The sequence below is a fragment of the Meles meles genome, chromosome 6, assembly GCF_922984935.1.
Source record: "Meles meles chromosome 6, mMelMel3.1 paternal haplotype, whole genome shotgun sequence".
In the NCBI taxonomy this organism is placed as follows: Eukaryota; Metazoa; Chordata; class Mammalia; order Carnivora; family Mustelidae; genus Meles; species Meles meles.
The window spans coordinates 51,267,157-51,281,264 of record NC_060071.1 but is presented as its reverse complement, the minus strand read 5'-3'; the positions used below and the strand labels follow the sequence as shown (position 1 = coordinate 51,281,264).

Sequence of the window (14,108 nt, the reverse complement as noted above, 5' to 3'; positions counted from 1 at the left end):
CCCTTAAATAATATGTAAAAAGCTGGCCATGACAGGTTGTGCGTTTAGTCCATTCGCTGATGGAGGAGGAAGAAAAGCCCGGAATAGATCATGGGGAGAACAGTAACGTTTGTCAAAGGGAACTCTCTCTTCTGACTGTTCTCTAGATTTATTCGTCATTTCACTTCCACAAGAATAATGTGGTTCTCTCTTGCGTGCCCCTCCCTTTCCATCACTTGTGTCTTGATTCACATACTGTTGTACTGGGATGCTCAAAGCAGATAAAACTCACTGCCCAGCCCACTGCTATGTACATCGGCCAGGAAGGAATCGGTTAAGGGAATTTGCGCCCAGATTTTCCTCATCAGTTATGCTTTCATTAGTGTGTTAGCCAAAACAGAGATCTGGCATTCAGAAAAGCCAGGGAGGTCTAGGCCTCTGGATGCAAAGTAAGGCAGCTTTAAAAATGGTGGGTTTAAGTGATATACGAAGCCATTAAAATTACTTTAATTATTAAGTAAGTTTGGAACAGGCTAAGAAGTTGTACAATTCATCCTTCCACCAGTATACATGGAAAAACCAAACACATCCACTCATATGCTAAGGCTTCTTCCCTATTATTTAGCTTTTGCTGGGAGATTTTCTGGCTGAGACATATTATTTTCTCAACATCTCATAGGGACCAGCAGTAACATAAATTTCCTTGAACTGTCTTCAGAAACATATGACTGCTGAAAGAATGCTTTTATACATTAGCTTCCAGGTGACAGCCATTCACTACTAGAACTTGTCTCTCATAATAAAACACAGCTAGCTTAATAACAACACTCGTTAGAAGCAGATGATCGAGACCCACTTAGACCAAAAGATGAGATTTGTAATGCTATTTGAATATGGTAAAAAAAAAAAAATTACTTCCCAATTACCATAATCAACTTGAAGACTTTTAGGGCCCAAAAAGGGACATTTAAAATAACCTAATCATACAGGCTTCCAGTTATGAAGATAACTGGAATGAATAAGTCATAGGGATGAAAGTGACAGCATAGGGAATGTAGTCAATGGTGTTGTCATAGCACTGTATGTGACAGACGGTGGCGATGCTTGTCGTGAGTACTGCAAAATGTGGAGAGTACCATTTGTACACCTGAAACTAATGTAACATTGTGTGGCAATGCTAACTCAAATTAAAAAAAAATTTTTTTAATATATTAGAAATAATATTCAAGTAACTTGATCAAGCCCATTCACTTTGTATATGAAGACTAAGGCCCAAGAAAGTCAAAATGACACGCCTAAGATCTCACTGCTGACAGGTGATGCAGCTGAGTCTAGAAGAAAGTGCTCTCACCTCCCAGCTCAGCCTTTTTTGTTTTGTTTTTAAAGATTTTATTTATTTATTTGACAGAGAGAAATCACAAGTAGGCAGAGAGGCAGGCAGAGAGAGAGGAGGAAGCAGGCTCCCTGCTGAGCAGAGAGCCCGATGCGGGACTCGATCCCAGGACCCTGAGATCATGACCTGAGCCGAAGGCAGCGGGTTAACCCACTGAGCCACCCAGACACCCCCCAGCTCAGCCTTTTGCACCATCTCCTAACTGCTCACAAACACCATGGACTTATGTCAACATTGAACTCACCTGTGCCCATTTCTTCCTCCAGTTCTCACGGCCAAATCTGCTCTTCTCCTGTAGGAACCACTTGTAGCACTGTAGATGGGAAGCAATGTCACAAAAGGCAGTCCCGTTTCCTCCAAACTCATAGTCCATTTTAAAGAGCCAGCGTTGAATTTCCAGGTGATCTGTGACCAGCTGACCTAGCTGTTCTAGCATCTGTGGGGCCCAAGACACAGCGATATTTAATATGGTTCATTTTCTAGAGTCGTTCTTATTGTATTAACTTAGTTGTACTTAGGTGTATTCAAATGGTCTCTTTGTATGGTTATCTTCTAATTATTAAGACAGATTAGAAGTTGTAAGTGATATATATATGATGTGAAGGAACCACTAACCACTAGGACCAAAGAAAGAGAGGGAGAGAGAGTGAGCATGAGCCGGGTGAGGGGCAGAGGGAAGCAAGCTCCTTGCTGAGCAGGGAGCCCCACACGGGACTCAATCCCAGGACCCTGGGATCCTGACCTGACCCAAAGGCAGACACTTAACTGACTGAGCCACCCAGGTACCCCTAGAGCATTATGTGTTTACTTACTGATTTTTCAAATGCTTTTTTTTTTTAATAGTTTCAAGACCATAATGCATTATAGTCTTGAGAACTTTAACTGTTTGGAGCTTTGCTGAGTTCCTAAATGTTATAACCTATAAAGGTTTAATTGTTTCCTCATTAGCGTACATGAAATGCATTTGTTATGTCAGTTGGCCAAGTATGTCGTAAGTATTATGTGAACAAGGCAGATAAAGGAGATAAAACATTCATGAAAAACAACTATGTTTTAATTGAGACAGTATTTCCTCAAGAACTGGGCTCAATCCCATGGGAATGGAAGGGTTAGAAGTTGAAGCTTTACTATGACAATGATGGCCAACATTTAACTTTACTGAACTCTCCATAGGAGCCCGGTGTTTGGCTAGGCTCTTTTCATGAATTTTATCTTGGAGTGCTCAAAAATGAAGCAGGCATCACTATTAGTTCCATTTTATATATGAATAATTGCATTTCAGCTGATTTGTTATTTTTTAAAACATTTTATTTGTTTATTTGAGAGAGTGAGAGAGAAAGAGAGGAGGGGCAGAAGAGGAGGGAGAGGGAGAAGCAGACTCCTTGCTCAGCAGGGAGCCAGAGGTGGGGCTCAATCCCAGGATCCCAGGATCCTAACCTGAGCTTAACTGACTGAACCACCCAGGTGTCCCGAGACTCAGCTAATTTAAATGACTTACCCACAATCCCCAATCACCTGGTGTCAAGTGGAAAAGCAGAGACTCCACCCAGGGTGCTCTGATTCCAGCACCTGTGTTCCCCTGCTCTCCACCATGCTGCCCACCTCAGTTCACAGGGAGGTGCTGGAGGAGGGTGAGGTGGAGGAAGAAGTCAGAAGAGGAGCAAGAGAAGCAATTTTCCTTGTAGTCAGTTAAGCCACTTCGGATAAATTTGAATCAGGCAAAAGTCTATAGCCCAGATTACTTGATTATAAATAATACTCTACTAGTGGAGCCTTGGAGAAAAACAACCCATTAGATCACAGAATGATTTTTTGTCTGGTCTCCCTGTCAGATGTTCTGGTCTGTATTACCCATAAAGAAACAAAACAGTACTAAGCATTCTCTCTTCTGAGCTCTCTTTATGGTCCTCTGGACTTGGGGAGGTCTCTGTGATACTCTTATTCTCTGGTCTTTGGATGATTCGCTCACCGAACAGATTTTTAAATTTTTGGCTTTTTTTTAACCAAGGAGTGTGAAAGGACTCGAGTCTGTAGTTCTGCTGAAGTCTAGAGCTAGAAGATTAAAATATTTTGAGTAAAGACACAATCTATTCTCCTGCATTGTGTCTTTTCAGCAAATCTTCCTGGGGGTGTTACACTACACAGCAGTATGGAAGTGATATCAAAATGGGTGTACTTGGATCCCCGGAAGCCCCATGCAACCATGGGGTATTCAATTAGGGTGGAAATGGGATTGTCTTAGCTCCCTAATTATCAAGTAGTGTCTGCAGATAATTTGGTGTTTAAATGACAAGTACTCTTGTCTGCATACCATATGGCTATGAGCATAGCCTAGGAAGGTTTTGTAATGTGCCTTTCAAAGTTACATCTCTTCTTTCTCTAATGTGCTGAGAAGACATATTATTGATTTATTTATTTTTAAAGATTTTATTTATTTATTTGACAGAGAGAGACACAGCGAGAGAGAGAACACAAGCAGGGTGACTGGGAGAGGGAGAAGCAGGCTTCCTGTTGAGCAGGGAACCCGATGCGGGGCTCGATCCCAGGACCCTGACATCATGACCTGAGCCGAAGGCAGATGCTTAACGACTGAGCCACCCAGGCACTCCCAGATTCTATATTTAATCATACTTTGCTGTATCATGATCACACTTTGCAGGAATAGAAATGGTCTCTGGCTCTTAATATCTGATGAAATTCTCTTGCTGACGTTAAGGAAAGGTGTTCCAGGCTTTTTAGTGTCCTGGCCTTCATAGCCTTCGTAGCCATAGCCTTTTTCATTGTATGTTCAGATATATTGTATATTTGGAGGTTTCAACTACTAACAGAATTATTATCTGTTTCTTCCAAATCCTATTATTTGTTGCTGCTGAGAATCCTATAAATGGGTGTCTGTTGATGGATCCCCTACAGTAATGAAGAGGATCAATAGTATTGTAAAGACTGCACCACTGGAAAGAATTATGTGCTATCTTTAAGTGAAAATTGAACAGTGCTTTTAAAATAGCATCGCCAGTTTTGATTATTTAACCGAAGCTGTCGATATTTTATATGGAGCACATGTCAGAAAGAGAGCTTGCATGGTTACTTTATGGATCAAAAGAGGAAATGCTCACTGGGCTCATGCTAGATTTAAAAAACAAACAAACAAATTACTTGATCATAAACCAAACGACTTTATGCTATTTCCAAACATTTATCAATTTTTTATTTGAGTCTGTCTGTTCAAAAGAGGTAATATATTTTTTAATTGCCATTTAATTTACGCTGGCGTAGAGCAGAAGTAGAAAAACATTGGCTGCTAAAATCCAGCTGATAGTCGGGAATATTTATTCACCTAAATTAAAATAATCACAGCTTTCTTTCACCGGCTTTAAGTTTATGATGCACATCGGTAAAAAGTCAGTGTTATTGATTCATCACCATCTGCAAATTCAAAATGCTGACACACTCAGATTCGGTAGGGCAGTCACTATCTGGAAAAATCTCAATGGAGTACTTTAATTCTTGATGACCTCAGATATATGTTTTCAAACAAGTGGAGGGGAAATCAGTGGTAACTTGGTTTATCGTGATACGATTTGCACATGCCATAGGTGAAATGACGTCCCTCAAATCCGAGTTGTCTACAAGGAGGTTTTCCTGCTTCTGAATACCAGCACGAGAGGGAGGTTTTACTGCTTTCCACAATGAACTGCATACAGTTTAAAACATTTCCTAGCAAAGATGGCCCGAGTTCTCATCAAGTCAAGGTAAAGCAAGACTTCCTATAAATTTTGCACACTCATTTTAAAGTTTTGAAGACGTTTCGTGTAATGGACATATGTAAAATTATAGTTTGAAAGTGCATTTCACTTGTCTCCAATCTCTCAGCTCAGTATTCCACTGGGAAGCAGAGTCGAGCAATCCACTTTGTTACCTTCAAATTCCAGTGGAGAATCATGGCAGTCAACTGTGGGGTGCACCAGCTCACGGGAGCCTCTGTCTCACTCATTAAAATTGCCTGTGCTTGCCTTTTCCACACTCTGTCACCTTCAAGAGCGACTTCCTTCACGAGCCCACGTATTGCCCAAGTACACTCTAGCAAGACAATTTTAGGGCAATTTAATAAGTTAACAATACCTTCGGACTAGTCTCTGAGAAGTACAATTTGTTGAAAGCCTTGATTTGGGGGGCTCGGCAGCTATGATGCTCGGAGTGTCATGATCAAGCGACTGAGGGAAGGAGGAGGATCCTTAAGGATCATCCCTCATACACTGCTTCACTGCACACCGTTCTTTAGGTTCCCGAGAACTGGGTGCCTGCGGTAACAGTGACTGGCTGGGAGTGATGGTCAAGAGATGTACTGAAACAGAGGTTAGGGAATGTTCACACCCGTTCGTCTTTCTATTTCTCTCTTGTAAAAAAAAAAAAAAAAGATAGAGGTTAAATGGGAGAACACCTGCCAGAACTGACTCCAAGATCATTTCTAGTGACTAATATTATAGTTCTCTAAATAGTTAGGATCCTACCTGTCTGCTGAAGGAATTTGGACCTGGTCCAAAGCAGACACAGATGCAGGTAGTTTTATTCCAGATCTGTTTCCTGTCCTCTTCCTGGGATGTTTCTCCTACTCCCTTTATGGCCCTTTCCTGAGGAGCCAAAGGATTGTTTTACAGGGCCAAGGATGAGTGCAGCCCTCGGCTGTCAGACCTCTGCAACCTGATTCGGCAGAAAGGCTCGCCTTTCCGAACCTGTTCCTTTTCACCCAAACTGACTCTTGCATTTCTTAAGTCCTCCTAAATGACTGGCTAGCTAATATGATGATCAATTAATCCACGTTAAGGTGATAAATACTGAGAGCAAATTAGTACATCGACAGGGCCTTCATTGGCTTAACCCGAAGGAATAAATATCTTGAGTAATTCCCACAATTTCTGCAAGGCCAGTAGGAAGATACTTTGAAACACGAAGACCTAATGCAGATCCCATCAAATAACTTAAGCATTCCATGTATTCCTCGTTGGGTTAGGGCTGGCTCCAGAAGACCTGAAGTTCCCACAAGGTCAAGGGTGTGCCACACTTGAGAAGAGCCTCCCTCGTCCACCCTGCATACCTGTTGGTGATGACAGATGCCATATGCTCCAGGAGGGACGGGCACATTGGCGCTCTCAAAGACCCATTTGCTTCCAGACTTGCTACTGTAAAGATGAGCTATTTCAGGCTCCGGACCCAGGATGGGTATGTTTAACATATCTGCCACAGCCAAGTCATCTCTGTGCAGGAGCCCGCTGACAATGTAGGCCTCTTTTCCTTGGATGAGATTTTTTATTCTTTTGATCGCCTTGGGACTGTACATCAGGTAAGTGGCCAGGCACATATGATGCTTCTGGGGGGAGACCATATCATTCTTGTTAAAAGGTGTCCTTTTTCTAGTCCATATGCCCAATTTATAATGTTGCACACAATAAATGCATTATTAATAGCAGGCTGGGTTGTGACCTATCCTGTTGTTTAGCAGTTTAAATTGATAAAAGCTGTTGGGGTGAGGTTCCATAATCGCTCACATCTTTAGTGCGTTGGAAATGGGCTCACTGGGAATAGAACTAATTACTACACATCTGTATTTATTTGATCCACGTGGAATTATCCTTCTGTCAGAAGGAAAAGAGGCTGGCGGCCTTTGGGTAATAGTGATTCATCTCTGCAACACTTCTGGCGTGGTTTAATACTAAAGCGTCTGGAAAATCAATACAAAAAAATGAAGAAAAAAGCCTTATAGTGTACTTCGCTCTACAGGATTCCTAATCTGGCTACTCTTAACTGACTGGGTAGGCAAAGGGCACACGATCCTCTCTTTCCAAAGTTTTACCACCAAGTCCACTTTAGAAAATACGTACTTTTATAATGATTATTTTGGTTTTTAGCCAACACTCTGGACAGGATTCGTGGATAGAAAATATTTGAAAATTTCAGTGAGACTTAAATTTATTTTTCAAAGGAAACTATTTTTGACAATTTAGACCTTGCTCAATAATACGTGTGACCACTCATTCAATGAAATAAATAATTCTGGCATGTCTAGGAAGGGCAGAGGACAGAGCCGCTGGCTCAGCACACACCGAAACCAGTAAAGCATGTCTCTGCATTTTAGGAGTGGGGACACAAGTGAGTACAGTCAATGGATAACTAATACAAGGCAGAGAAGGGCCATAAAAAATTACAGAGGGCTCAGAGGCATGGAGGAGGGAGGCAGAGGCCATGTGCTGGTGGGGACAGCAGAGAAGGCAAATTACTAATTCTCCTTGGACCTCGGTTTCCTCATCTGTAAAATGAGTATAATAATAATACCCAACTCATAGGGATGCTGCAAGGATTCAATGAGATAATTCATGAGAAGCACTTACATAATAAGCACTTAATGAATGTTAGTTCATATTATTATTACGAAATTATAGGTTGGGGTCAAGATGAATTTTGAAGGATAGGGAGGATTTATTCAGGTGAGGATGGGCATACGAAAGACATTAGCCAAGAATGGAATATGAGAACCCAAGACTGCTCATTTCCTCTAGAGAGGAGGGCATCATGGCACATGAGAAAGTGCCGGGGACTTGGGAGTTCTGGCTTAGAATCCAGCTCTGTCACTTTTAATCTCCCTGAACTTGGGCGAGTGATTCACACTCCCTCTGCCTCGTTTCTCTGTTTTTTAAAAAAATACATTTAAAAATAGATACATTTATTTTATTTTAGAGAGAGATTGAGAGCAAGTTGGGGGAGGAGCAAAGGGAGAGAATCCCCAGGCAGACTCCCTGCTGAGTGGGGAGCCAGATTCGGGTCTCAATCTCAAGACCCAGGAGATCATGACCTGAGCAGAAACCAAGAGTCGGATGCTCAACTGACTGAGCCATCCAGAATGCCCCAGTTTCTCCATCTGTTAAATGGAAATAAAAATCCCTATTTGTTGGCTTGCTCTAAGGATAAAATAAGATCATAAATGTAAAACACCTGTTATAATGCATGGCTTTGAGTTGATATTCAATAAATGGTAGTAATTATTGTTACGGAGAAAAACTTTCTTTTTAAAATAAAGTCATTAAAAATACCATGCAAGGGGCACCTGGGTGGCTCGGTGGGTTAAGCCTCTGCCTTTGGCTCAGGTCATGATCCCAGAGTCCTGGAATAGAGCCCTGCATCAGCCTCTCTGCTCAGCAGGGAGCCTGCCCCGCCCCCCCCCCGCCCCTCGGCCTGCATCTCTGCCTACTTGTGATCTCTGTCGAATAAATAAATAAAATCTTTTTAAAAATACCATGCAAATTATATAATGCAAGATGCCAGTGTCTTAAGGGAGTTAAGGGATTTTGTAGACTTGCACCTACTTCCCCAATTCTGATCAAAATTATCTACTGAACATGGCATAAAAATACAGAGAAATGCTAAGCATCTGTTTCCGGAAATGTTAGCAGCACCAGTTTGCAAATTGTTAGAAAGTGTAATGATAAGTATGGGAGAAAGAGAACGAGGAAAGCCCCTGGGTTTCAGTCCCGCCTGAATTTGTAATTTGCAAGGTGATTTAGAAAACTTGACCTTTCTGAGCCTCAACCCCCATATTCAAATAATGCATCGACTAGAAGTCACTAGGGTCTTTCCATCTCTGAAATAACTTTCGCTTTAAAACCAGAGCTCTTCTGGGCTTACTGTTTAATGGGTACAGAAATTCTGCTTGAAATGTTGAAAAAGTTTTGCAAATGGATAATGTGATGGTTGCACAACGGTGGGAATGTACTTAAAGCCACTGAACTGCGCACCAAACGTGATTAAAATGGTAGATTTTATGTTATGTGTATTTTGCCCCCAATTAGATAAAAAGACAAAAAAAACAGAGCCCCTCTGAGAAGAGGATGTGTGTAGTTTACACTACGGGGCCCCTCTTCCAGGGCAAGTGTTCTATTCTAAGCTCTTAGATATAAGCCACATGCCTTTTCTACCATAATTTAAATCCATTTGCAACACCTACTTCGGAAAATGTCTAGGAAATCCAGTGCTCAACTAGACGATGGCTGGTACCACCTCTTGAGTCTGTGTTTCCCATCTGGTTAATCACCGTCTTTTTTCTGTGTTTATCTCACCCCTTTCCGTGCCCCGGAGATTATTCCAATGAGGAAAGGTAAACAAATTAAATATTGGGGAGAACTGGGGACTTCAGTCATAATATATGCCACACAGTGGGCTTTACGGGGTACCTAGAAGAGTGTTTCGAGGTGGCCGTGCCCTCAGTGTCAAGGTCACAAGACCAAAACCTCTGATACTGTTCTCTTGTTTGACCCACAGAACAGGGTACCAAGGAACAACTCTTCTTTTGGAAGTGAGGAAATGGAGGCTCGAGTGATTTGCCCAAAGTCACACAGCTAGCAAACAGCAGAGGCAGGACTGAAACCGGGTACTGGCACAGTTTCTTGCTGCGGTTAACGCAACTTCTCCCATTCTCCAGACTGAGTAGTGAAGGTCTGGTGAGTTTCTGAGGTGTGATGAGGGGGTGGCAGATGCCGTGATAGAGCCTAATGTTAGAGTTCTGAGCCACTTCCAGCCAGGCTGGGTTTCTGGCTCCTCTGCTGGCGAGCATGCAGCCCGACTCTGGTTTATAGTCATCTGTGGGCCTGCCTTGTTCTTCAGGCAAGACGGCCCCAAACTATTGTGTTCGCTATGTGTTTAGTGAAGATTTGAATATGAGTGAGTGTGAGTGATGGTACAGGACACGTTACTGACCGCGGGTCTTGTATGACCGTTGAGAGAAAATCGGGATCATCAGATCCAGGCAGCAGATTAGTGCAGATGACAAAAGTCTAAAATGTTCCTCGTTTCATAACATTGTTACATACATTTAATTTGTCACCGCTAATTTTTTTTTTTTTTTGACCTGAGACAAAAAGTGGTTGTTTGGGATGTCTTCATGAACATGAGAATGTTCAAAACCGGACGTGATGACTTTATAAGAGCACTTTTTACCGTTACAGAGTCAAGCATCGTATAGTAAATTGGAGAGATGTACAAACAGATTTTTGGCACGCTTTTAAAAAAAAATCTCCTCAAAGCCATCCATTTGAATGAAAATCAGCACTGATACAATCTCTGTAACCCATTAAAACGAAATAAAGCAATAACTGAACATGAGCAGGAACTGATGTGCAAGTGAGAGTTTAATTTTTGTATTTTAAAAAGTTGATTCCTTATGAGTGATTAATTACTCAAATAATTTAAATTTAAACTATGAGAAGTGGTAAGCACTTAAAATATTCCCTGCTCGTTTCTACTCATCCAGATGCAGACCTAACTATGAATGTGACTCAGGGCATCTGTTAGTACCAACCACCCATCTCTTGCTTAGAAGCTCAAGAGTGAACCGCAGGGCACCTGTCTCAGCTAACAGGAGTGTAGAGTGTAAGTGTCTTTGAAATGCTCTGACCCATCGCCTGATTGTATAGATGAAGATCAGAGGACTAGAAAGATAAAGGGAGCTGCCTAAGCTACAAGGTCACCCAGGAGCAAAGCAATCCTTCCAATTCATGATAGTGTTCTGGGGTTGGACAGATTTTGGTTCATACTCTGACTCCACCAGGAACTTTGGACTAGAAAATGAGACTTGGTTTCCTCAGCCATAGAAGGAGACTGATCATTTCTGTATTGTTGGCATTGTGCGGAGGACCAAATGAAAAAAAAAATGTGTGCTAAGCATTTGATAGATGTTGCTTGTGCACTCACTTTCCTGCTCCCAAATTAGTGCCCCTTTCCAATTCCATGCCTCTTCGATGTATACGGACTTTTCAGATGTGCAGAAACTCCTTATCAGCAGCTACCAGGCATTAGCTCCAGTGTCTGGCTGGATAAAATCAGGAAACTAACTACACGGTAATGATAGCTTTTCCTTCCTTGCTTTCTAATGTCCGCTGTGACCCTGCCACTGAGGCCAGGGGATAGCTAGGAAGCACCAAGCAATGCTTACACGGATGGAGGACACTGGGAGGTCCCTAAGAGCATCAGTAAGTGGCGATGACTTGTTCCCTGTCTTTTCTCTTGCTTAGCCTGCCCCTGCACCTCCTCCATAGCCAACCAGTGCCCATGAAACAGAGCTAGGCAGAGAGCTGGGGTGGCGGGGGGAACATTGAGGTGTCCAGTTATGAAAAAATAAAATGTTCATCTTGATAGAAGAGAGTAAATCCTGAAGACAATTCATTGAGTATACTAGCAAAGCAGAAACATTATACCAAACCTCCTCAGCCCTGGCAGGCCTTTTTCGGGAGGGGGTTTGTCACAACATGGTGCATCGAAGGGCTAATGGGTAACAAGATAGTAAAGCATGCCGTTGGTTTCTTGGCCAATAAATAGAGCATTGATTTTGGTGGATCCCACTTGTGAATGGAGAGAGCTCTCTTTAGCAGTAAATTCAGACCCTTAATTATACAAAAAAAAAAAAAAAAAGGTCTCCTCAAAATTGTATGGTCCATTAGGTATTAAAATGTTGGTTGTTTAAAATGGAAAGTTTAAATTCTTGTTAAAACATAGAGAAATTCATTTCACGCTATCTCTCGCACTGCCTTGTTCTGGAACACTGCCCTTGTGACTCCATGCATTTCCCCCAAAGCTCTTGTGCGGGGATGGAGTTCCCTTTAGAATTCATCCCATTCATTAAAAATCAGTACAAGTTAAAAAAAAAAATCTGAACCTCATTCATTATGAACCCTGTGATATGGTGTATAAGTCCAAATTCCCTTGAGGAAACAAGTCTAGGGAGTAACAAAATAGCAAATCAGAAAACAGGGACCCTGGTCGACGTTCTGTCTCTAACAAGCTTGGTGACCATGGGTAGGCCCAGCCTTTCTCTGTCTTGGTGTCCTCCACACAAAATTACAGAAAAGGAACTAGAGAGGTTATAAATTCATCTACTTGATGGCACCACCCAGCCACTGCAATTAAGCTTCAGCTGTAGAGAAACTGGGCAAGAGTAGCTCAACTAAGTCTGGGAGTTAAACTGGGATATTTATTTCCTACAGTCCAACTAGTCGTCTAATCAGTAAAGCTGTTAAACTTGCAATAATATTTCACTGATGTGTACCAGAGCGTTGCAAGTTATAAAATTTCCAATTTAATTTTACTGCATCCCTGAAGCCGTAGTAATTAGAAGACAAACTCACAGGGAAGATGTTTATAGCTTCGGGGGTGATAATTTTGAACCTGTCCTGCAGGTCACTTCTGTCCTCAAGGTTCCCCGATTTGACAGCTGCCTGTAGACTCAGGAGTTTATCGTAATACAGCAGTAACTCGTCGTTCATCTGATGGGAGCAGATGTAGATGACGCTCACATTGGCATCTAAAAACAACAGGCACAATGTTAATTACTGGTATAAAGGTAAATGACATTCTGAACTCTGGCATTGGATTGATGTTGGACCGTTTAAAATAAAGACCATATCCAAAGCCACACTGAAGTTAATTTAGATTGGTTTTGTTCAGATCTTCATCATTTAACTGGCTTTTTTGCATTTTAGCATTTCTCTAAAGAAAAGATAAATAACATCACCACCAAAAAAAAAAAAAAAAATAGACACAATGATTCCTTCAGAAGGAGGGCTGTGAGGTACTGTGGAAGTGTGTTTCAAATAATACATAGGGATTTAGCCCCAGAACTACCATTAACATCAATGGGAATTGCATAGTGCTTTAAAAATTTATCCCATTAACTTCAGTAAATTATAAAACAGAGCTATTAACTTTAGAAAGCTGATGAAGTTGCAATTTCTTATTCTGCCTGGACTTGGCAGGGCCAATTCAGGGAACATCCTGTCCAAATAAATGGTCTGATTATGACCATAGCAATGATTATTTCAGGAAACCAACCTTTTCCCTGCTCCATTCCCAAAGAGGAGTATATTACTTAAATAGGACATCTAGTGATTCTTGGTTTAAAGGAAACGCTGTCTTAATTTAACTGTTTTTCTTCTTGAGATGCACTCCTTATTATGTACATAGAAAGGAATCCTAATTAAATATCCCACCCAAATGGGATAGTGAGATTACCCACTCCAGGCTGCCGGGTTTTAACATTTTAAGGACTCGGGACAGGGAATCAGCAGCCAGTGGAGTCATTCATTCATTCATAAAATAACAGGTTGATCAGTAGGGGCAAAGCACTTGGCTAGACACGGAGAGAAATGAGGACTCAAAGCAGCCGGGATGCTGTCCATGAGGCACGACCATTTCATGTGCACAAGCAGCCATCAAACAAGGCAGAGAGTAGCGAACCCGGGAAAGCACGTGGAACAGGTCCTTAGGGAAGTTCAGGGGAGGGAGCGCTGTAAAATGTTTCCTTGGTCAGGTAGGGCTGAGAGGGGATTTGAAGACTCCTCTGTTCAGTCGGACAAGAGTATCTAGAATACAGACTGATTAAATTCCAGCTCTGTTACCTGGGAACGATGGGCACAGTATTTAACCTTTTGAAGCATCGGTTCTTCATCTCTAAAATGGAGAAGAAAATCACCTGGGCCGTAGAGTTTTGAAGAGTATTAAAGGAAAGAACATCTATAAAGCAGCTGGCTTTTATAGATGTTCAACGTCTGGCACGTAGTAGGTACTCATTAAACAGTGCAGATGTAGGGATCTGCTGCATGGCCCACCCTGACTAGGGGAACCAACAGTGATTCCACATCCTGCCCTCCACACTTGGGCTCCTTTTATCAGCGCCCCCAAGATTTAACATGATGTA

General features: G+C 41.9%; 1 protein-coding gene across 8 annotated transcripts in view; it reads right to left on the bottom strand.

The window, feature by feature from the left end:
- Positions 1–14,108, bottom strand: part of IQCH (IQ motif containing H) — a 192,281-nt gene that overhangs the window by 71,774 nt on the left and 106,399 nt on the right. For 5 of the 8 annotated variants that reach the window (XM_046009109.1, XM_046009110.1, XM_046009112.1 and 2 more), the window contains 2 exons: positions 12,541–12,716; positions 1,617–1,808 (listed from right to left, as the gene is read on the bottom strand). In XM_046009109.1, coding sequence (XP_045865065.1) covers positions 1,617–1,808; positions 12,541–12,716 — 368 coding nt within the window. Of the gene's footprint in view, positions 1–1,616; positions 1,809–6,467; positions 6,741–12,540; positions 12,717–14,108 lie in introns of all 8 variants that reach the window. The other 3 variants (XM_046009107.1, XM_046009108.1, XM_046009111.1) reach the window with 2 other exon arrangements.